Here is a 20,567-nt window from a genome sequence, read left to right as displayed (position 1 = left end):
TCGGTGTTTGTATTAAAGCTTGTACTGTACGTATGTAAAACACAATACACAAACCCAATTGAGCTGTACGTTTGCTTCGTACCAAAGCACTACCAGTAATAACCTCAAATTGATCCGACCTGGATTCTGGGGAAAACACACAGACACACACCAGGAATCAGGGTTCCGGAAAACACAGGTTTTCAAGAATCCGAGGGGGATGAAGAGAAGAATTGGGGTGGGTGGGATAATTGGATTTCATCACCTAACCCGCATTCCGCATAAAGTTTATACCGAATAATCGTAGTCCTAGGGGTCGTTTAGTCCTTGGGGTCACTTGCAAAACGACCAATCAACAGCAGCCATTTTTGTTGATATGGCTACATTACTTACGCGGGTGGTTCAGCTTATTTTTAGTTCCAGTTTAGATAAAAGAGCACCACTGCAGCAATCCCCCCCCCCCCCTACAGACATGGGTCGTCCTCGCATCAATGGCCAAGGCAAAACGAGGAAGTTGTACCAGCGTACGGCCGTCGCGTACTCACACAAAGAAAATGTTCTTATTTTCAACGAAACGCACTCCCTCGACGAACTATTGAACCCTTCTATGGAAAATTAGGCGGCAAAACACTTCGGCTCTCCCCAAGCAGGCTCTCGTTAAAGCAACGTCAAAGTCATTAACAGATCAGCAACGTGGGCAACGTGTGCAACGTCTGAGCAACTTCAGCAACGTCTAGCAACGTGTAACTCATTCGATAAATGACGACAACGGTGCAACGTACGCAACGTGCAGATAAATTACTTCATGCACGGAACTTCTATCGGGCAGGAAAAGTACTCCTGCTTTGACATTATAGAAATAACAACGACTTGAAATTAACATGTACATCAAATGGAGATCAACGAAGATATAATGTTGCATTCGTGTACTTCTAAAGAATCGCTTCACTCATCTCCGATGCTGTGAAGTACTCGTGGATGAATTTGTTGACCTTCTGCACCTTGCGCCAATTGTCAATATCGGCTGAGGCGTCTTCAACACTATCAGCCTTGCACAAAATCTCTCGCATGATACAGAGGCGCATGATCTCCATATTATTTGCAGAAATCTTCTTGTTTTTCTCGAACGTCCTGCTACCAGTGATGTAGCTGTATGCCTGTCCAAGACAAAAAAAACACCACAACTGACAGCATCGCCTTGAACAGGAAACGGCAGCCATCTCATTTTCACGACGGAGTCATCGACTTCAGTGAGTGTGATCTCCTTTGGCTGTTCTATCTCACGAATTGTGTCACCTCTGCCGAGTTGTGTCGATTTAGATCCACTTTTGGCCTGAATTAATGCACAATCACGCCGAGACCATTCCTTCAGCAGTGGTAGTGTATAAGAACTCCATGTATCCTCGAAAAATCTTGAGTTATGACCTGGTCCAAGGGGATCATACAATACCAGAGCTACATTTCTGAGCTGGGTTTCACTCTGGGACATAGCTGGAAGCTCGACGATCTGGATCATCCAGTGCTCCAAAGTCTTCATGTACACAGGCACAACGACGTGGCTGTATCGCGACAGTGGGTAGCTTGGAAACTTCATCTTGCGCTCGATCACATTAACAGGATCTATTGCAAAGGATTTAGAGATCCCTGAGCAGATGCGTTGAAGCATGGCGTGCATCACGACATCGTTGAGCCGTGTTTTTCCAGCGAGAAAGCCTAGTATGCCACGTAGCTCAGCTCTACCACCAGACCCTTTAATCCCAGCTCGAAAAGTAAACCTTCGCGATAGCCAGGATTCTGCAAGACGTTGCGCAACTTCATGAGCTGCATCTCTTAGTGAATGCGTCACAATGGGTAAAAATGGCAGACAGATGCTTGCTTCATGTGGCCAGTCTCTCTCCACCCATGCCAGATCTTCTTTGTAGCTGTCGATATCTCCTCGAACGGCATAAACGTCGTGGACAAGCTCTGTAAATTTTCTAATATCATAAAAAATCACATTTTACAGAAGACAGCAGTTAGTTAAGTAAGCAAACACCTCAAAATCTCCGGATTACTTACAAAGAGAAAGCCCAATCCTTGTTCTCGGAATAATATGCCACTGGGATAGAATCTGGCTCGTCATCTTCAACACATTCCACGTAGTTGTTATCACTGGCCCATTGAATCAACTCGCTTGTTATCGAAGCCTGAATGCCTTGAGGAAGCAGGAAATTGTAGACGAAATCAGAAGGAGCTGCTTTTCTCATGACCACTACGGGTGTTCTCTTTCGAAGTATCATTTGGTCAAAACGAACAGGGAAGCGATCAATAATCTCACGTACGCGATTTAAATCCGGATAAGCCACTGCCCACGTGAGGAATTCATCAAGTCGGATGGGACAGTCACAATTCCCGTATATAATCCCCAGGCGAGTTCGTTTCTTGCCACTTCTTGGTGTAGCCACTGAAGGTTTCGGAAGATTGATTACATCGACGCCCCTGGAATCACTAGAGACTTCATTTCCACGCGGAAGTTGCGCACGTTGCGCAATGTCTGAAGTAGTGTCGCTTGTTGCAGACTCTTTTTTATTGGCTTTCGGCTCTGATTCGGTAGTTTCAAATGCACGTTGCGCATTGCCAGTCGTGGACACTGCCGTACTAGTATCATCAGCCCTGACAGCCATCTCCAAAAGCTCCTGTGATGCCTCGGAAATTACGAGATCAGGCTGAGTGACCTGAGATGGGTCTTCAACACAACACGTGTCGAGGTCAATCTCTGCATCTCCTGAAGAATCGTTCTGCGTGACAGGCGATCCGTTTCCACTGGCGTCTTCTTGCGAATGTGCAACAGCATGCAGTGTTGTGCCATCTAACTGGTCTTGGTCACTAACACCATAATAGGCTGCATCATCCGCCTCGATTTCACTGCTAAATTCGCTGTCAGCTTCGTGATCGAGGCCTCCGTCCACGGCACCTTCTGTGGGAATGTTGGTAGTGTCCATATTCCATTTTCTTTTGAATGTGGCGAGAATTGACCGCAGTTCGGCAAACCGCGGGTAGAACTCGTGCGATGGCAATCGCTGCATTGCCCTAATAAGAGGAAAGAACTCAGCTTGTACCACATTGAACTTCTCGCAATCCGAAAGCACTGCTTGATCACAGTGTTCTCCCCGCTTTACTTTGGCGTAGCCGACGCGTCTCTTCGCTGCCCCAAAACGATATGGCGCAGTGGATGCCTGATTATCCACATACTTAGCGTCTCGAACGTCATAGAGATGTTGTAGAGTCTCGGCCATTATAGGTTCTACCGTAGCAGCCTTCGGCATAGACCATCTAGTAGAGAGTTGCGCAACGTCAAATACGGGCATGTCACGACATTTGACCATGACGCTAAATAGGTGCTGGCACGGTAGGCGTGTAGAGACTTGAAATAAGCAATTGCACATGCACACATCGCCTGGGACCCACACAACCTCAACTCCAGTTCCAATTGCTGATGCTAACTTGTACACGTCTCCGGTTGGTGTAGCCGAATAATGCCACCGCCACTCCGCTCCATAACTGATGTGATAATCCCACTGACGACGCACACGCTCAAAACAGTAAGGGCTGAGTACTTGGCCCAAAGCGGCGAGAGGAGGGCGGCTGCCGATAACATTTGGGGACTTCACCAGATACCCGCCAATACTGGTGAGGAAATCCCGAAGCACGCACGACTGCTGCTGAACAACGACTTGCAAACACTTATCAATGCTCGATTTCTTTCCCAAAAGCTGCTTGAATTGATTCCAGCTTGACTCAATACGATTTGTCGTAGTGTTCCCTGCTGAGAATCGGCGACGGCGTCCATAATTACTCCAACGCTCGCTGCACGTGTCCCAACAGCGGCGAAAGTATTCCAAAAAACCAGGGCTAATTTCGTGTACCCTCTTCTCAAACACCAATTTTCGAGTGAGATATCGTTGTCGTGACGATGCGTACAACAGAGAACGGAAAAGATCCTCCACTTCGGCTCTCTTAACAAAAGACACAAAGTAGGCCCGAGTGCCCAGCATACGTCGGATATATCTAAGTACGTGGAATTGGCACAGAAAAATCTGACAACACACAACAAATTTAAACACACTAGAAACCAAAACACTCAAGATCAGTACTTACATTTGCATCAGGAAATTCCACTTGCAGCGCCGCCATCTCTGTGAAGTCTTTATCGATCGTGAGCGACTCCACACCCGTCCATGAGGGATTTTGCTTTTTAAAGTAGCGAAGGACCGCCTGCAGCGTTTCTTTCTGCTGATTCATGCAAAGGAAATCGACAGCAGAAATTCCACGTCCGTTAGCGACCGTTACGACCAGGCTCCCTACGATATATTCCACTGTTAGTATACGAATGATACATATTTTCAGGCAAGTTGCGCAACGTCTGTACGTACCAAGGTAAAATCCGATGTTGTTCGTATTGTGAGTCCAGTCCAGGACAAGGTTCTCTCCCCACCGCTTGAAAATCTCTTTTTGCGCGGCATTTTGAAGGACAATTCCAATAGTCAACCCCCACTCGTCCTGAATCAAGAGGCAATGGTTCGCTGAGGACTGGACAAACTCTGTGATTACCGCTTTCACCCTGTCTTCTGTACCAACGCCACCGAGCCGGCTGTTGATCAGGTTCCGGATCTGTTGGGGAGTAAAAGGAAGCCCTGGATTCATGCCTTTACTGTCAGTGACGCAAATCCTCCGCATGTAACTTATTCAACATTACCTGTTTTTCGAGATACATAATCAGTCATTTGCTTGGTGCTGGTGCTTGTTTCGACGAATGCCTCCAATTGCTCCAGTAGAGTATCATCAATGAGATCCTTGCAGCGCTTCATGGCAACGTACAATTGTTTAGTGAGATTATGGTTATGACACCTCATCTAATCCAAACAGCCAGGACAAACTGGTTAGAGAACATAACGCTTCCGCATGAAAAAAAAACGCACCTCGTTCTGAACCTTTACAACCCATCGACCTTTATCTGATTCCGAGAGAGCGAGGACAGCTCGAAATTCTGCGGCACATCCACGAAAACGCTCGGTCCGTACGGTTCGCTTTCCGCTACCTCGTGACTTCTGCCTGCATCCAAGAGTGCAGGCATACCGTCGAAAAGCATACTCGAACGAAGATGGCAAAGCGCGGTGAGGGTACTTGTTGCTCCACCATTTCACCGTACGCGAATCGCGAATGCGATTGCACACAAAGTGCTCCTTTTCGTACCGCTCCCTGAAACTCTCGAACTCCTCCCATGAACTGAATTCATGATTTTCAATTGATGGTACAAACTTTCGGATGGGAGAAGGGACAGACAAATCGCTTACTAAATCAATACAAATTTGTTAAGCACATATAACGTTAGATTGCGGCATGGCAACAAGACAAAGTATTATGCCACTTACAGGTGCGCTGGGTGGGAACTGGTTGATCTTCAGTAGATTCATCGCTGTTGGTGTAAAGCTCCTCAGCTTCTTCGCTATCTAAGAGGGGATGGTAATCCGGGTCGCCGTCGTTTTCATCGCTACCCTCGTCTTCTTTGCTGATGGCCCTGCTCATGTCTCTGCCGTGTACCCTCCCTTCCATTAACAATATTAGCAATTCCTCACAATTTTATGAGCAACTTGATCAGATTGCTTACGCTTTTTCTTCAACCTCACGTCCGGTCGCGCCGCCTCCCACCTCCCTAGATATACACGTTAGTACCATGACAGTTTACTTAGATTAGGAATTACGTACGATCTCTTCCTTCTTCTCGGCTAGTCATGGACCAATCCCTTCTGTCTCGTTGCGCAACGTCTAACTCACGTGTGCTCCACTTAGAAAATTTCTGAATGAGCTCTAAGGTCGGCGGCGGTTCTGACAACGAGCGGTCCGGTTCAGCTCACACTCACCAGCGGTTCGGAGAGAAAAGACGTTGCTGAAGTTGCTGCAGTTGTGTCGCCTTTTCACCATCAATGTCGCCCCATCGCCAACATTGATTTATTAATAATAGTATGTTTGTGTGCTTGGAGGAAGAGGGAGGGAATGAATCCTATTTCGGAGTCATACGCCAAAGCATTGATGTCTCCCTGCTTACAGCACGCGGGCTTACACCCTCGAATAGCAGTGCTTGGTCCCTCTTAACTTAGGGCAGTGTCGGGGTTCCCGTGGTGCGCACTATTGACACCCGGGCGATAGATTGGCTCCAACGCTTCCTCGGTTTTGCAAATTGGACGCCATGACACTCGTCCTTTCAGAAACCTCCAACTTTCTATAAAATATAGTTTTATTAAGGTTTATGTGCTTGTGTATTTCGTATTCTCCAATGTTGCTGAACCGCGACATTTCAATGTTGCTTTATACAGTGCCGTGAAAAGGCAGATTATCAATGTTGCTTTAGCGACTCCCGTCGGGTTGACGTTGTCTAAAGTTGCTTCTCGCACAAATGTGAAAAACGAGGCTCCCGATTATAGAACGCCCGTTAAGAAACTTTAAGCAACGTTAGGCAACTTCAGGCAACGTCAAAACATTCAGATGTTGGTCATCAAGTTGCGCAACGTCATTCTGCGTATGTCATCGCTTGTTTGAAAACAGAACAAAGCACCACTGTGTGCTTTCACGTCATGGCGCATCGCACCAATACGCCTTGAGAAAAAAAAACCATGAAAGATCTCCAGACCTGAGAGCAACTTATCCCATGGATCTGAGTGCGAGTTGACGTATTCCGTTTGGAGAGCGTAAACTTGAGGTGCTGCGTCGGCACAGGGTCCAGTGCGTTGAGCGCAAGGATTCTGCTGAACACTTTGAAGTACGAATTCTTCTGCCTCAATTCCTAAACGTTTTGCGAGTACTCGTAGAAGAAAGAAAAAAATTCTTTGATAGACGGACGCATTTGTATGTCGTTGAATTGAAGAGATGTACAAACTCGAGTCGTTGCAAGAGTTTTGCTTGACTCGCACTAGTTTCGCGGAATGGACATAGTATTCGTGAGGCAAGACTAACCAACTTCCTGCTGTGGCGCAACAGCTCTAAACCGTTATCGATTGGACGTCAAAGCGCTAGTTTGCGGGCGGTTTGAAGCCTAAATCCTTATTTACGTGGGATTATGAAGTTAGTGATCAGCTTTGCAGTGCAAATCCGACAACATTGTTGAAATCCTGGTAGCTGTAGGCATAGGTTTGTCGACACGATGTAGGCAGCTTTGCAGCGGATACACCATGCATCTACCACAGCTCAACCGCGTGCTGAGCCAATAAAGTTCAGGCTGTAGGCTGTGCAATCGCTGATAACACATGCAGCCATCGTTCAGGAGCCAGTCATTCTCAAATAAGAGAATGTCAATTCGATATGTACCTCAAAATTTATTGTGTTAAAGCTCGCATTCCTCGAAGGCATGCAAAGCCGCAGGCGCCTGAGAATGCTGCAAGGACTCGGTTCAGCTAGAGGACTCAAAGCGAAAAGGTTTGACGTAATACATCGTTACGCTTGTTGTCATTTCTTCTGTGCTTTTTAAGTAGATTTTGTATTCTCATGACTTTACACAATTGAGTATTGGTCCTAGTCATAGGGAACTTTAATCTGAATAAACTAAATGCTAAGTACAAATGGCACGCATCCCTCAAAACTGATTGATAGGTTCGCAACTAAACTCCTTTATGTGCGCAATGCAGAGTGCTCTTGACTACCTTGCTAAGCTCATCCACCACAGCAGTGGAAGCCTCATTATACAGAGTTGGCGAGACAAATGTGTGATGTGACTCCTTAGAGAAGCCATATTTTCGGGCCTTCTTAGCAACAAGCTCGCAATCAAGGGAATCCTACACAAATACCAAACATCATGCGGAAATGTAGGCGAGACTTTACTTCGATCTAAGGCTTAATCATACAAATATTATCATTAATATTAACTGTGTCGAATATACAATATACCTTAAACACATTCCCGTTTCAAATACCACCTTTCGTCTCTCAATTAACAAAATTATTGCGCGAAAAAGTATCGTCGTTGTTGAAGTTGTTTAAGTTGCTTAAGTTGCGTAAGATTGACGTTGCCTCAGTTGCCATTCTTCGGTAATATATCCGACGTTGCTGGTGTTGCTGAAGTTGCAGAAGTTGCGTAAGATTGACGTTGCCAGAAGTTGCTTATTCTGACGTTGCTTTAACGACTTCGCCCCAAGCAAAGCTCCATTTTTCGGAGTTCTGCTTTTTGAAGAATGAAAAATAAAAAGCACTTTATTTAAAAAAAATATTTTCTTCAACTCTCGACACAGGTACTATTACTCCTCCTGCTGTGGGTGCCGCTGCACAGCCTGTACGAGTCCACACATGAACTTACCGGGAGAGGCCCTCGTTGGAAAAAACCACGACCTCGGCTCTCCCCAAGCAGAGCTCTCCCATCGGCGTTGCGTGTCTTCCTGCAGCACCGCCAGTAGCGCTTGCGCGCGTTCAGCCGCATGGGCTGAGTGCACTGAGGGCAGAGCATCGACCGCTCCAGCAACCCCACCTCCATGGCCCACGCCACTGCCTTGGACTCGTCGGTGGTCGCCTCCATGACGGCGCTGAAGTCAAAGTGGCGGAGCTGTAGTTGTGGGCTATGGCCGGCAGATTCCCGAATGAGAGTAAAACTGTAACTGAGAGTAGCCTAATAAACGGAGTTGAAAAATCTTTATATTAGGAGTTTGTATTCAAAGCCCAAGTTGTGACGTGCGCATTGCGCGCAAAAACGGAGCTACCACGTACTCTAGGCGTGAACACAGAAGCAAATTGTGTCTTGGTACTCCACATTAAATACTGACAACAAGTAAAAAAAATGTCTTTCAGCAAGAAAACACTTTTTGTTTTGCGTTCTTGATAGAACGGAGCTCTGCTTGGGGAGAGCCAACACTTCGTGCACGAAAAAAAAATTAAATAAGTGGATAAAACAGAGCTCCACTATTCGTGCTGCGTGTGCATCAGGTTGTGGCAGCCATCAAAAACTTGCGTGAACTTGGAGAGGCTACCGTGCTTACGAAGGAGGCTGAAGCTGCCATAGTTGGTTGGCTAAACACGCTTCGGAAAGACGGAGCACCGGTTTTCCGACTCATGCTGCATCTCCAATCAAAAGAGGTTGCCGATGAAATCGGCCTCGGTGAAAAATTTGCTGCAACCTCTACGTGGATACAGTTATTTCTACGTCGACACAAACTTTTACTCCGTGCACGCACTAGACAAGGGCAAACAACGCTGCGAGACGTCCTTGATGCGACGAAGGAGTTCAAAACGCTGGTATTGCAGACAATAGTCGAGAAGAAATGCGTCCAAGTGTACAACGCGGACCAAACGGGTGCGTATGTGCAAGTCAAATTATTAATTTGGAGCACCTAATACTTACTATCATCTTTTGTAGGCATCAACTTTGACAACCTTTCTAAACAAACAATTTCCAAGCGCGGGGTTAAGACAGTGTGGGTGAGATGTGGCAATAAAGAGGAGGCAAGGGCGACAGCCATGCTGTTAGCCGACTGGGAAGGTACTAAAATGGCCCCGTTCGTTATATTTAAGTGTGCGCCTTCAAAGATTCCCGCAAAGCGACTAGAGAACGCAACATTACGACATGGTTTCAGCAAAACTATGTGGAAACGTGAAATTCTCAAATTACAAGAGCAATTTGACTGTCAAGCAGTGTGCTTGGTGGAACGCAGAACTGTCAAAAAAAACATTTTCGAATTTCATTTCGCTGTGCGTCCTAATCGCGACGACAATATCCTACTGATATGGGATGATTTTAGTGGTCATTGGACTCCCGACGTCCAAGCGTATGCAGCTTCAATTAATGTTGTACACATATGTCTGCCAACAGGCAGACATATCGTGGAACAAGCCTCTGAAAGCAGGGCTCCGTGCGTTATGGGTGAATCGGCTTAGAAGTCAACTTGTAAAGTACCGTGACGGAGAAAAAAACCGCCAACGCAAGCGAGACACACTACAGGAAAACATTAGTCGTGCACGCAAAGAATTGGTCCAAGAGGAAGCAGATATTGAAGTGGATCGGCTTCGGGAAATGCATACTAAAGAACCCTTTAAACTGAAGCCCCCTACACGAGCTGATATTACTGAGTGGACGTCACAATGCTGGACGGGACTGTCGAAGCAGACAATAGTAAATGGATTTGCTATGGCTGGCATATTGGGCAAAACTCTGCTGGTCGGAGATACTATTGGCTCAGAAATCGAGCGGTTCGAGAGTGACATTGTCGAAGATTTAGAAAAATGCAACCTCGCTGACGGTCAAGTCGACTCGGACGATGATGTCGTCGGATTCTGACATAAACAAGGATAGTGATAGTGGTAGCGATAAATCGTAGCTGTGGCCATGACAATTTCACGAGTTGCATGTATGTGATACAAATCACTTGAGCGATCATTTGCTATTGAAGTGACCCCTAAGACTACGATTATTCGGTATCTGTTAGAAGTGTGAGAAATGTGTGTTTTGATCAAGCAGAGTGTGATATCTTAGCCTCACACTTCTTGTTAGTTTTCTAACCCAATGGCACACCATACTGAATTCAAGTTTATTGAAAAACCGGATGGTTTTACAAGATGTGTGATATCTGTTTTCGCTATTGCAATTGGCTGTTTTAAACAGGTTTTAGCCAATAATTACTGTCCAATAGAGATTTGGCATCGCGAGCAAGAAGTGGCGAGGGCCGCCGACGCGTGCTGTAACGTTGCGGGGACTCTAGAATCTAAAGACTTAAGAGTGCTGCTTTCGCCGTCATGTGTGAAAGGTTATAGGAGTGCCCAAGTTGATTTGTGCAAAATTGAACAAACATACTGAGCCCCGATACAGATAGAGATCTGAACGTCCTCCTCGAAGGATAACGATTTACGTAAGCGTGGTCTCATGGAAACTAGCGAAGGCAAGCAGTATTTGTCTTCTGGCTACTCTTTACTAGCGTCGAAATTGATGAAGTCCAGGCCTGAAAAATCTGGTCAGACTTGGGCAACTACTACATTCTTACTTTGTACTTCCTTGGCGAACCACCGACTGCTTGACGGTTTGACCGTTCGGTGACTGTTGGGGCTTGTGCTAATTGGCTACGCATGTGTGAATAACTACAATGGCATTGGTGTGATATGGGAATATCACACTCACCCTCATTGTATATATCCCAGAATGATCCTTTCCACATGTGGGGTGAATTGACAGAATTTATTGGTCGTAAGAATTTATTGGTCGTAAGAATTTATTGGTCGTAAGAATTTATTGGTCGGCCTGCGTAACACAACAAGCTGCGGAACCTCAGATGGTGAAGGAGGTGAGGTCTGCACCAAAATGCGATGTTCAGGTATCGAGCTATTGTCCGAGCTTTCAACGTGAACCGTTTGCGTTTTACTAACTCGCCTACAGCCTGTGCATGCTCGAGACATTCGCAGAATGGTGAATGCGTTTTCATCAGCGAATGTGCCGTCCATTGAAATTCGAAAGCAGGCGATACTTTTCAGTGCTGGTACGGATGCCCATCAACACAGTATACTTGTCCATGCCAGCTAACCTCCATGTTGTAATGAAACTAGACTCTCTGCGCGCTATTGTGTTGAGATATATGTGCCTGGTGTACGTTTCTGATGGAGCAGGCAGCATGCTATCTATGTTCAAGCACTATTTTGTGGTGAATGCTCGGGATGACTATGGTTCACCGTACGAATTCAAATACTTAATGCATCCTCTTTTTATTCAAATGGTCCATTTGAAATGGAAGAATGAATCAAATATTGCTGATTGTTTGACAGATGAAACGTATGGCGGGAACCCGAATTACCATCGTGCCCCGACTGCTGGGGAAACTACCGATAGGATGCAGGTACATGTATATTGTGAAAGCAATATTGCTAGCTCGATGGCCTCTGAGCCAAGTTGAAAAACTGCAGGATCGAAGGCTGCTTCGATTTCAACGCTGTTTTCTTCTTCTTGGGGTGCTCTGGCTTCCGCTTCTCATTTATTGGAGCTGGTACATCAGTATTGCCGATTGTGGAGTCGATTTGTGGAGCGTTTACGATTGAATCGGGTACGGCTGGGTAGTAGGCCAAGAACTCCTGTGGTATCGAAAAATACTTTGCTAATAACGATTTCAATTTTTTCTCTGACAGTTCTTTAGTTTGGTGGTGAGGTAGCTGGACGCTGTGAATGAAGGCTTCCCAAATAGTGCGAACTTGAGTTCCAAAGAGCTCGGCGAATGACATCGATGTTGCTAGGATCAATCATTGCAAAAGTACAGGCCTCGCTATCCGGCGCGTTAACTGTTGTGCGTGCAGTACAAATTCCTTGATCTATCTAAAATAAGTTCGAGGTGTAACCTGATGGAGGAGAAATAAAGTACTTGCTGGGTAATGTGCCCCATTTTTCGAAAAAAGGATGGTCTGGTCTGTTGTGGTCGAGAAAGATCCCATTAACACTTTTCACCTTGTTCACTTCTTCCACGAGAAGCACTAGTGCGTAGATGTTCATTTTGCGTACACCATGCAATGACGCGGTCGGCTATGTTGTGAGAGTGACCAGGTAACAAGAAACACAACACTACTTTCTTGTATGGGAACACAAAGGATAGCATCGCGAAATACTTCATGACCACCTTGGATTTGTTCTGTCCTACGCAATTGTCAAAACGAGTCTCCGCAGGCGGCACGCCATTGCGGGCATCATTTTGTAAGGTGGATAAGTGATATAGCAGTCTTAGATTGCAAAGGGCATCGGCTCCCTTACCCTGGGCGCATTCGTCGTAGAAGTAGACGTTGTTTCGCTTGTTTGTAATATCGACCACAACAAAATTCTGGATGATCAGGTTGCGGTTAAAATAATCCGATGACGGACGTGAATGACAATAATGAGGCTTTGATATTCCCAAACCAAAATACTACGCTTGTATTTGAACACGGGTCACATTGTGCTCGCCATCATCTTCACTAATCGGTTCAACAATGGTGTCACCATCACAGGAGTCGTAGGTGTCAGGAATAATGACATCTGGCAGTTGTTGGTCCGGCGCATGCAAGGCCGTGTAAGATTTAATGAAAGCTGACACGAACCTATTCTGAGCAACGGCCTCATTGATGTGCGTGGTTTTCTCCTGTAAAATATTTTTCTTTTCAGCTTCACTGGTGGGATCTTTCACCGAATATCAAACGCCTTCTGCAGTTCTTGTGAGCCGAACTCCTGGGTAATAGAAGTGCACATACTGCGTAAACCTAGAGTGTAGCTTAGCGTTCGAGCTGTAGGTTCATTGCGTGTGATATCGTCAACGTAGTGTGCATGAACCACGACCCACGTCAAATTGGGCTCAGTAAAATATTGTCGTGGACGCCGATGAGCACATGGAAAGCCATCTTCTAAAATCCAAGTAGCACAATGCAATTTAAAAGCCTCAATGTCCTCGTCACTAAACGCGTGCCATGGTGCTGCCTGAGATCTGCGAGTATGCCACGTCTCAGGCCCCAATTCACGAATCTTGCGCAGACGATCAACGCGTGAGCCACCGACAGGGATAATGGCCCGAATATCACACTGCGATAAGCCTTGTTGCAAGAGCTGCATCACGACGCCCTCAGACTGCTGCCACTCGGCGCCACCGTAGCGGGTGTCCCAAGAACTCAAATCCTCGCGCAGTTTCGTTACTGACTCCTCGCCAAATTTTTTTGACAGCTCGACGGAATGCAACTTCGCTTCGTTTGTCAATTTAAAAATTGGTAAATTGGCCACCTCATTTTCCTTCGTGCAACATTCACGAAAAAAATAGGTTCAAAAACTAGACCGATTTTCTATTTGGACATCTCTCAATTGAACTAATCCGATGACTCGAGAGGACAAGCGTCGGCGAAGTCGAAGCAGGAGTCGAAGTCGTGACAGGACCGAGCCGGCTGATATCAAACCATACTCTTGGCGTCGCGGCTGGTTCGCCGAGGAGTATAATCCCGTTCAGATTGGCAGCATCGATGGTACTGACACGACTCCGCACGACAAAGGCCTGGTACGGGCCAAGGATGCCAAATACGACGCCACAAAGGACCCGCAGATCCAGGGCGACCCGTACGCGACGCTGTTCGTGGCGCGACTGTCATTTGACACGACAGAATCGACGATCCGAGATTTCTTCAGCAATTATGGGCCCATCCGTCGACTTCGACTTGTGCGGGACAAAAAGACCGACAAATCCAAGGGCTACGCGTTCATCGAGTTCGAGCACGAGCGAGATTTCGAACGAGCCTACAGACAGGCCCATCGACGCATGATTGATGGAGCTACTATACTGGTAGACTTTGAACGGAGCAGAGTTATGAAAGGGTGGAAACCGCGGAGACTTGGAGGTGGTTTGGGTGGCAAGAAGGAGTCTGGACAACTTCGCTTTGGCGGACGAGATCGACCGTTCAAGCCGCCCTTGGAGACGCATTAAAAGTGGCAATAGTACGGATTGGATTGTTTACTAGTTGACAGCTACGAACTGCGTTCGTGGTAGAACTTCGGAGGCCTCCGCGATTAAAGACTGTGTAGGAATGAGCTGCGATGGTTGCCGAACGCTCTGCCAGAATAAGGATAGATATCCTGGATCTTGTTGCAGTGACGCACTATGGTACTCGACGACAACGGCGTGGAGTCGACCACCGACGAGTGTCACGTGTCCGGAGGTTGCAGCAGTGTTCAAGCCGTCGATTATTGTTTTCCCGTCAATGTAGACACCAGCGGCACTCCCGACGTCGCTTTGAACTTTGACCCACAGCGTATATTCCTCTGTAAAAGTCGGACGAAGGAAGCCTCTCCAAACAACGCGCGGAAATCCTCTCATGCTAACATTTTTACTCCAGTCAAAGTCGATCACGGCGTCCACAGTGCGCATGGCACTCGCTAAATTACGCTGGAGAGATCCCGTATCGATGTAATAATACCCAGTTAATCCACGCTGCGGCTCGGCGACTCGCGTCTCGATCTCGTATGCCCCAGGTATCATGACGCGGTAGGTCACAACATAGTCACCGTTGCCGAGATCTGTAACGTTACCCGCTGAGCTGTCGGGGCCGTGAATGCGAGCAACCAACAGGTCGCCACCACTATCACGAATATTGCCAAACGCATCCCGAGCTGTGACGTGATACGTGTAATCCTGTTTGGTGAATATCTGCGGTCCCAAGCCTACGCCCGTTGCCGTCACTCCTGCGCCGTTAGGGGACACGAAAGATGTGACCGCAGTGGCAACCTTGGGGACAACTCGCAGCGTTACTGTCTTTTGTGTAAAAGATTTACCTCCGTCAACACTAAGCAACACAGCATGTAGACCAGTGAGAGTAATTGTGTACTCAACGAGTACCTCATTGGCCGACAAGAAGTTCTGATCTCCTTCACCCATTTGAGATACCTTCGCAGATACTTCGGTGCCTGTACTCAAACTTCTTAGCTTGATTCGAACTTGACCAAGATATGAAGTCACCATGGGAGCTGTGAGGCGGTTCATACTCCCATCACGAAGCTCCAGTACGAAACTAGTGAGAACTCCAGCTGTCGTTGACACAAAACCGCCACCGATGAGCGTAGAAGTCACTGCACTAGGCAGACCAGGATCAACTTGGAGTTTAAATGGACTGCCTTTGATGTTGTACGGAGCCAAGAATGTTACCAAAGCGTCGCCACCAGGAGGAACATTCGTCTTCTTCGCGTCAGGAAGAGCAGCTATGTACAACGAAAAGTTGCCAATTAAATGAGCAACCAAGTTGACTTTGTACGAGCCGTCCAACAAATCGGTGGTCGATATATCGGGTTGGGCATTCCCAGTAAGCCCCTGCGGAAGCAACACGTATAGTGTGCAGTAATCTTCACCGCTAAGTTTGTTACTGAAGCTGTCGCGTGCCACCACAGTGAAGATAAAGGACTTGTCCACACTTGCTCGCACTGCCATCGACTCCGGTATTAAGGACGATGTGCCGAATTCTGGAGTAAACTTTGTTGGGTCTGCAGTAGCAGGTTTGATATCGAGTGGCGGGGCATTGTTGACAATCCTCCAGGAAGTAAAGAGTTGAGAAGAAGGAACAATCTCGCGAGATTGAGACAGACTACTCCACCAAAGAAATACTGTGGCGTTGGGTATCGCTCTTGGCTTTGAGAAATTCAGCTCAAGATCCACGAATGTTTGCGCTGTGAGGGCTACCTTCATTAACACATCTACACCCTTCTGAACAGCAACCGAAGTGCTGTCGATGCGTAGACTAGCGATGCCCAACACACCCACTTCAAACGTGTAAACTTCACTGAAGCGTGGCAGCAGGAAGCCATCCCAGCGAACACTAAAAGTCTCAGCAGACGACACCTGTGCAGGTGGCTTCTCTCCAAAGTCAAAATTTAGTGTCGCATCGCGCCGCTTTAGCACCAGAAGCGAGCGATCTGGTGATGATTCTGCTGTAGCGGTTCCCACAGGAACTGCACTCGCGGAGTAGTACGAACCGTTTACACCTCCTGGCATCATGAGCTTTGGCGTAAAAGGAAACAGCATGCTGCGCTTCGGCCGAAGGGTGACTAGATAACTCCCATTTTTCTCGTCCGTAATTGGGGCTTTAAGAAATGAACGTACGGCATCATTGAACTGAAAACGATTACCTCCAGTCTCCAGCACATTTCCGAAAGCGTCTCGTGTGGTAAGTCTCGCCACAATGGGTATGCCTGCCCTAAAGACAAGCGGTGGATCGACCTGCGTCTTGGGAAATGGTGGAGAGAGCAGATCCAGCGATGTCGTTATTGGAGATGCCAAGGCTGGATACGCATACATGGTAAATGGACTAGAGATAATGGCAACTCCATCCACAGTCACGCTGATCTTGTAGCTGCCTTTTACGCTTAGTGTATATGCCACAAGGAAAACTCCATTGCCGGTATATTTTACTGTGACAGCAGCATTCACAGTCGTTGCGACTGCACCTGGACCAGTGAATGTGACAGCGATGCTTTCGCTGCCAGCGTTAGTCTTCGCATTCCCGAATATATCATATATACTAACGGTGAAGTTTGTTCGCTCTCCAGCAACCGCCGAAACCAAAGCGCCACCTGACGCCACACAACGTGATCCCAATGCTGGTCCAGCAGTGACATTTACCAAAAACGGGCTTCCAATTATTGGTTGGTTTGCTAGCGTCACATGCAGTCGTGTGATGCCAACGTAGTGCGCTATGTATGCGCACGTATAGTGTCCATTCAACAAGTCGGTACATGTGCTTCCACTAACGTTGTTCTTACCAGGAAGCTCGAGCACCACACTCAATGCTGAAGCCACTCCGCCAGTCAGTACATCGTTACTAGATAAATCCCGAGTTGTCACTTGGAAAGTCGTTTGCACATTCGTTTTCGCGGAGACGATACCAGGGCCTTGGGCACTACTTGTCCATCCCACAGGGGTATTATGCGCGACAGTAATCGCATACGGACTGTTGTGCAAATGAACGCCGTCCCACGTGATTGAGACACTGTAGCTCCCTGCTTTACGAGGTATGTACGTGAACTTGTAGGTCCCATCGGCATTGTCGGCAATTTGGCCTGTTGCTACGGTTGGAACTTTGCTTGTCACGAGTGATGCTTGAAGCTTAAGACCAGTTAATCCTCCAGTGTAGATGCGGTTTGCGTACAGATCTCGCGTTTCAAGCAGTACATTTGTAGCCTGCCCAGCCACACGACCAGCAAATATTCCCGATCCAGAGACAACGCATTCTGCCGCGTTAAGCTGAGCTGGTACTACAGCTACCGTGAAAGGGCTCGCTGCCAAGTCAACGCTGTTGATACTCACACTCATGGAATAATCTCCACTGCGCTGTGGTCTTGTCAGTACGCGGAACACGTCCAATTCTCCATCCCACGATACCAATGCGTCCTCCATTTGGGTACCTTTACCTCCAAGACTTCGGTCGTTTGTCAACGTTAGAGTTGCAGCTATAATATCTCGTTTCGTACCGTGCTGATCTCGTGATCGCCGGCGATTTCCGTATTTGTCACACGGCAAGACGCTGAAAGCAAAGGTCTCGCCTGCAATTATTTGGAGAGCTGGAGATGCGGATGTTCCGTCATTGCGTATAGTAGAAGCTGATAGCGCTGTACTTGCCGTCAAAGCTGGTGTCACAACCACGTTGGTGAAAGGAGAACCCTGAACATGACTGCCTGAGTAGAGTTGTTGAGCTGGGATGGCCTCCATCTTCGCACTTCCGACATTTCCCCATAACAATCGAACGTAAACATCTCCTTGCCTTGGTGCTCGGTACTCCAGAAGAAGAGAATGCAGTTTTGAATTATCCAAATTCACTCCAGCCGCCGTCCTGATTACAGGAAGTTCGTTATCTGATTCACCTCCAGCACCCCAGCGATCGATGACAAGCACATCATCGACCCATAAACGCGCATAGCCGACAACTGACACCGCAATCATGGTTGTCCCCGTGACGAGTGGCTTGAGCCAGCCACTCCAGCGGACAGACAGGTGACTTTGAGCTCCAGGAAAAGGCGGACCTGTATTCCACGTGAAATTCACATGACGATCAATACGAGCCAACACGGCTGGTGCAGTCGGTGTCGAATCAAATGATTCTCCTAGCCAAGCATCTCCATAGTATTCTCCACGCAGCCCACCAGGGTACAACAGTTGAACAGCAACTGAAAAGTTACCTGCAAGTTCGCGCATCCACGTACAAGTGAGTATCGATATACCTACTCCTCCACTTTTTGTCACTTTTCCGAGTCGAAGAGTGCGGAATACTGCAGCTCCAGTGCTGTAATCGTCTTCTTCAATGTACGAGGTCATCAGGAAGACAGCTTCGCCGGATGGGTCGACACCGGGTGCACCATTTCCCAACACACTCTGAATCTTGAAAGTCATTTGGTCACCTGCAGCTCCACCTTTCAGCAGCGTGGTAACAGGATTAACTACAAACGATAAATTGGCAACCGGTCGAAGAACATCGTCATCCAAAATGGTCACGAGTGTGCGCCATTGATTCCCCAATGTTGCTGGCGCAGCGTCAAGTAAGTCAGTCGGTGCAAAAGGCTCGCGAAGTCGAAGCCTAAACGTTTTGCTGCTCTCCAAAACGTGGTCATCGTGGACCTGGAGCTTGTAAGAGAGCGATACAATGCCCGGAGCGAAGTCCAGCGTCTGTGAACTAGTGTAAAACATCGTGGGAGAAACATCTCCTGGTGTCGTGGTTACGTGCTCTAAATCATACAGTAATACGGCACGTCCAAGTCCACCCCCAGATCGTTGCACTGTCACAGTGATGCTCCCAGCAGCTTCAGCAATGGCGTAAAGTGGCGACACGAAAGAGAAGACACCGCGGTGCCCACATACACGATGTGACTCTGGAAAAGATGAGCACGTCCACCCAGCGTCCGCGTTTCCACCTTGCGTGCAAGTCACACTGCTCTCGTTTAATGGTAGCGAAGAATAGGAGGCAGGAGCTAGAGTATAGGATTCTGCTTCGTCAAAAACTCGCGGATCTTGACTACCGTAGACGAACGTCTGTGAAAACTCGCGTAAACGTTCGTCATCTGGTAATGGTTGATCGATACGCCGTGCACCGCTGCGACGAACCGAGTTGAGTTGTAAGTCTGCGCACGTAAGGCATTTGTGATGGTTGCAGCTTAGACATCGCGGGTCATAGCGCGCGCAGGACACTACTCGAAATCATTCAAAACAATTAATTTAGACGCAATCCAGTGAGTAGACAACGTGCAACCCAACGCACGTACCACACTTCTGTGTAGCTGGGTCTACGTAGAATTTCTCCACACATTGAAGACAAACAGTGCTCGTACAGCTCACACACTTCTCATCAAACGCGCAAAACCGCTGCGAGCAGTCCACTCCGCGCCGTGTGGGTTCACATATACACATGCCTGTAGCGTAGTCACATTCACCACCTCTTGAACAATCATTTGGACAGCTCTCTTTCAAACCAACAGTAGTCAGCCAGGAGTGCAATCGTCGCAATAAGGTTGTTGACACTTACTCTTGGCAAGACATAACCCCCCTCGTTTGAAGTAACCTGGCTGGCATGCTGTGCACTCTAACCCAGTGTACCCCTGGTTGCAGACGCATAGCCCGCTGCGTCGATCGCAGTAGCCGTACTCGCGACTGAAGCAGTAGAATTCGCCGTTGCGTCCAGGACCCACCATCCCTGGACACGATTCTGCAGACGGAATTCAGTCAACAAATCTCAAACCTCGACAGCCATAACCAAAAACTTAGACTGTACGCTGCAGTGGAGCGCTGAAGAAGATCCGAGGCGTGTCGGGCGAGTACGGCGAGCCTTCGTTCAGTCGTTCAGCCGACGGGTTGCTCGGGTCTCCGTAGTACCCCACATGACCAGTCTCGTACGGCTCAAAGACCGCATGTGTCCTAGTCAGCGGATCGGTCGACGAATTGATCACTCGGAAGGCGCCAGCACTCGGCAGCAGCAGCAGCGCGACCAGCGCGGACGCCATGGAGATCCTTGATCGGCGTCTGTTCACTTCAACATCCCGATTAGAGCGCTATTGGTGCGCTCTAACTGGCTAAAAATCAACTTATTCTGGATTGGCTAAAATTCCAGTTTACCACTTGCGCGAC

General features: G+C 47.7%; 6 protein-coding genes across 15 annotated transcripts; 2 read left to right on the top strand and 4 right to left on the bottom strand.

The window, feature by feature from the left end:
- Positions 1-844: 844 nt before the first annotated feature.
- On the bottom strand, positions 845-6,179 carry PPTG_04142 (hypothetical protein). Of its 6 annotated transcripts, XM_008897975.1 has the most exons (9): positions 5,725-6,179; positions 5,627-5,671; positions 5,391-5,564; positions 4,938-5,311; positions 4,715-4,871; positions 4,392-4,652; positions 4,117-4,319; positions 2,038-4,055; positions 845-1,955 (listed from the first exon to the last, which is right to left on the bottom strand). In XM_008897975.1, the coding sequence occupies exons 1-9, from the start codon at positions 5,750-5,752 to the stop codon at positions 929-931; spliced, it is 4,287 nt and encodes a 1,428-aa protein (XP_008896223.1). In that variant the 5' UTR covers positions 5,753-6,179; the 3' UTR covers positions 845-928. The 6 variants fall into 6 exon arrangements, with proteins under 6 accessions (XP_008896223.1, XP_008896224.1, XP_008896228.1 ...); XM_008897976.1 differs by having other exon boundaries at positions 5,627-6,179; XM_008897980.1 differs by having other exon boundaries at positions 5,391-6,179.
- A 2,064-nt stretch (positions 6,180-8,243) lies between these two features.
- Positions 8,244-8,518, bottom strand: PPTG_21579 (hypothetical protein; the record flags this gene model as incomplete). The annotated part of the gene is made up of 2 exons (XM_008898389.1): positions 8,244-8,276; positions 8,303-8,518. The coding sequence occupies 2 exons, from the start codon at positions 8,516-8,518 to the stop codon at positions 8,244-8,246; spliced, it is 249 nt and encodes an 82-aa protein (XP_008896637.1).
- A 2,737-nt stretch (positions 8,519-11,255) lies between these two features.
- On the top strand, positions 11,256-12,189 carry PPTG_21578 (hypothetical protein; the record flags this gene model as incomplete). Its single annotated transcript, XM_008898388.1, has 4 exons — positions 11,256-11,267; positions 11,360-11,459; positions 11,743-11,813; positions 12,124-12,189. The coding sequence occupies 4 exons, from the start codon at positions 11,256-11,258 to the stop codon at positions 12,187-12,189; spliced, it is 249 nt and encodes an 82-aa protein (XP_008896636.1).
- Positions 12,190-12,587: 398 nt separating this feature from the next.
- PPTG_04141 (hypothetical protein) lies at positions 12,588-13,677 on the bottom strand. Its single transcript, XM_008897974.1, has one exon. The coding sequence runs from the start codon at positions 13,538-13,540 to the stop codon at positions 13,118-13,120; it is 423 nt and encodes a 140-aa protein (XP_008896222.1). The 5' UTR covers positions 13,541-13,677; the 3' UTR covers positions 12,588-13,117.
- On the bottom strand, positions 13,660-20,483 carry PPTG_04139 (hypothetical protein). 5 transcript variants are annotated; one of them, XM_008897969.1, is made up of 4 exons: positions 20,210-20,483; positions 19,969-20,148; positions 19,709-19,906; positions 13,660-19,633 (listed from the first exon to the last, which is right to left on the bottom strand). In XM_008897969.1, exons 2-4 carry the CDS (start codon positions 20,132-20,134, stop codon positions 14,427-14,429), a joined length of 5,571 nt encoding a protein of 1,856 aa, XP_008896217.1. In that variant the 5' UTR covers positions 20,135-20,148; positions 20,210-20,483; the 3' UTR covers positions 13,660-14,426. The 5 variants fall into 5 exon arrangements, with proteins under 5 accessions (XP_008896217.1, XP_008896216.1, XP_008896220.1 ...); XM_008897968.1 differs by having other exon boundaries at positions 20,215-20,483; XM_008897972.1 differs by having other exon boundaries at positions 19,969-20,483.
- On the top strand, positions 13,772-16,884 carry PPTG_04140 (hypothetical protein). Its single transcript, XM_008897973.1, has one exon. It carries the CDS (start codon positions 13,797-13,799, stop codon positions 14,394-14,396), a length of 600 nt encoding a protein of 199 aa, XP_008896221.1. The 5' UTR covers positions 13,772-13,796; the 3' UTR covers positions 14,397-16,884.
- Positions 20,484-20,567: the final 84 nt, after the last annotated feature.

This window comes from Phytophthora parasitica (genome assembly GCF_000247585.1).
Source record: "Phytophthora parasitica INRA-310 unplaced genomic scaffold supercont2.6, whole genome shotgun sequence".
Taxonomy (NCBI): domain Eukaryota; phylum Oomycota; class Peronosporomycetes; order Peronosporales; family Peronosporaceae; genus Phytophthora; species Phytophthora nicotianae.
Note: the sequence above shows the minus strand (reverse complement) of the source record. Positions and strands in the feature narration are given on the sequence as shown.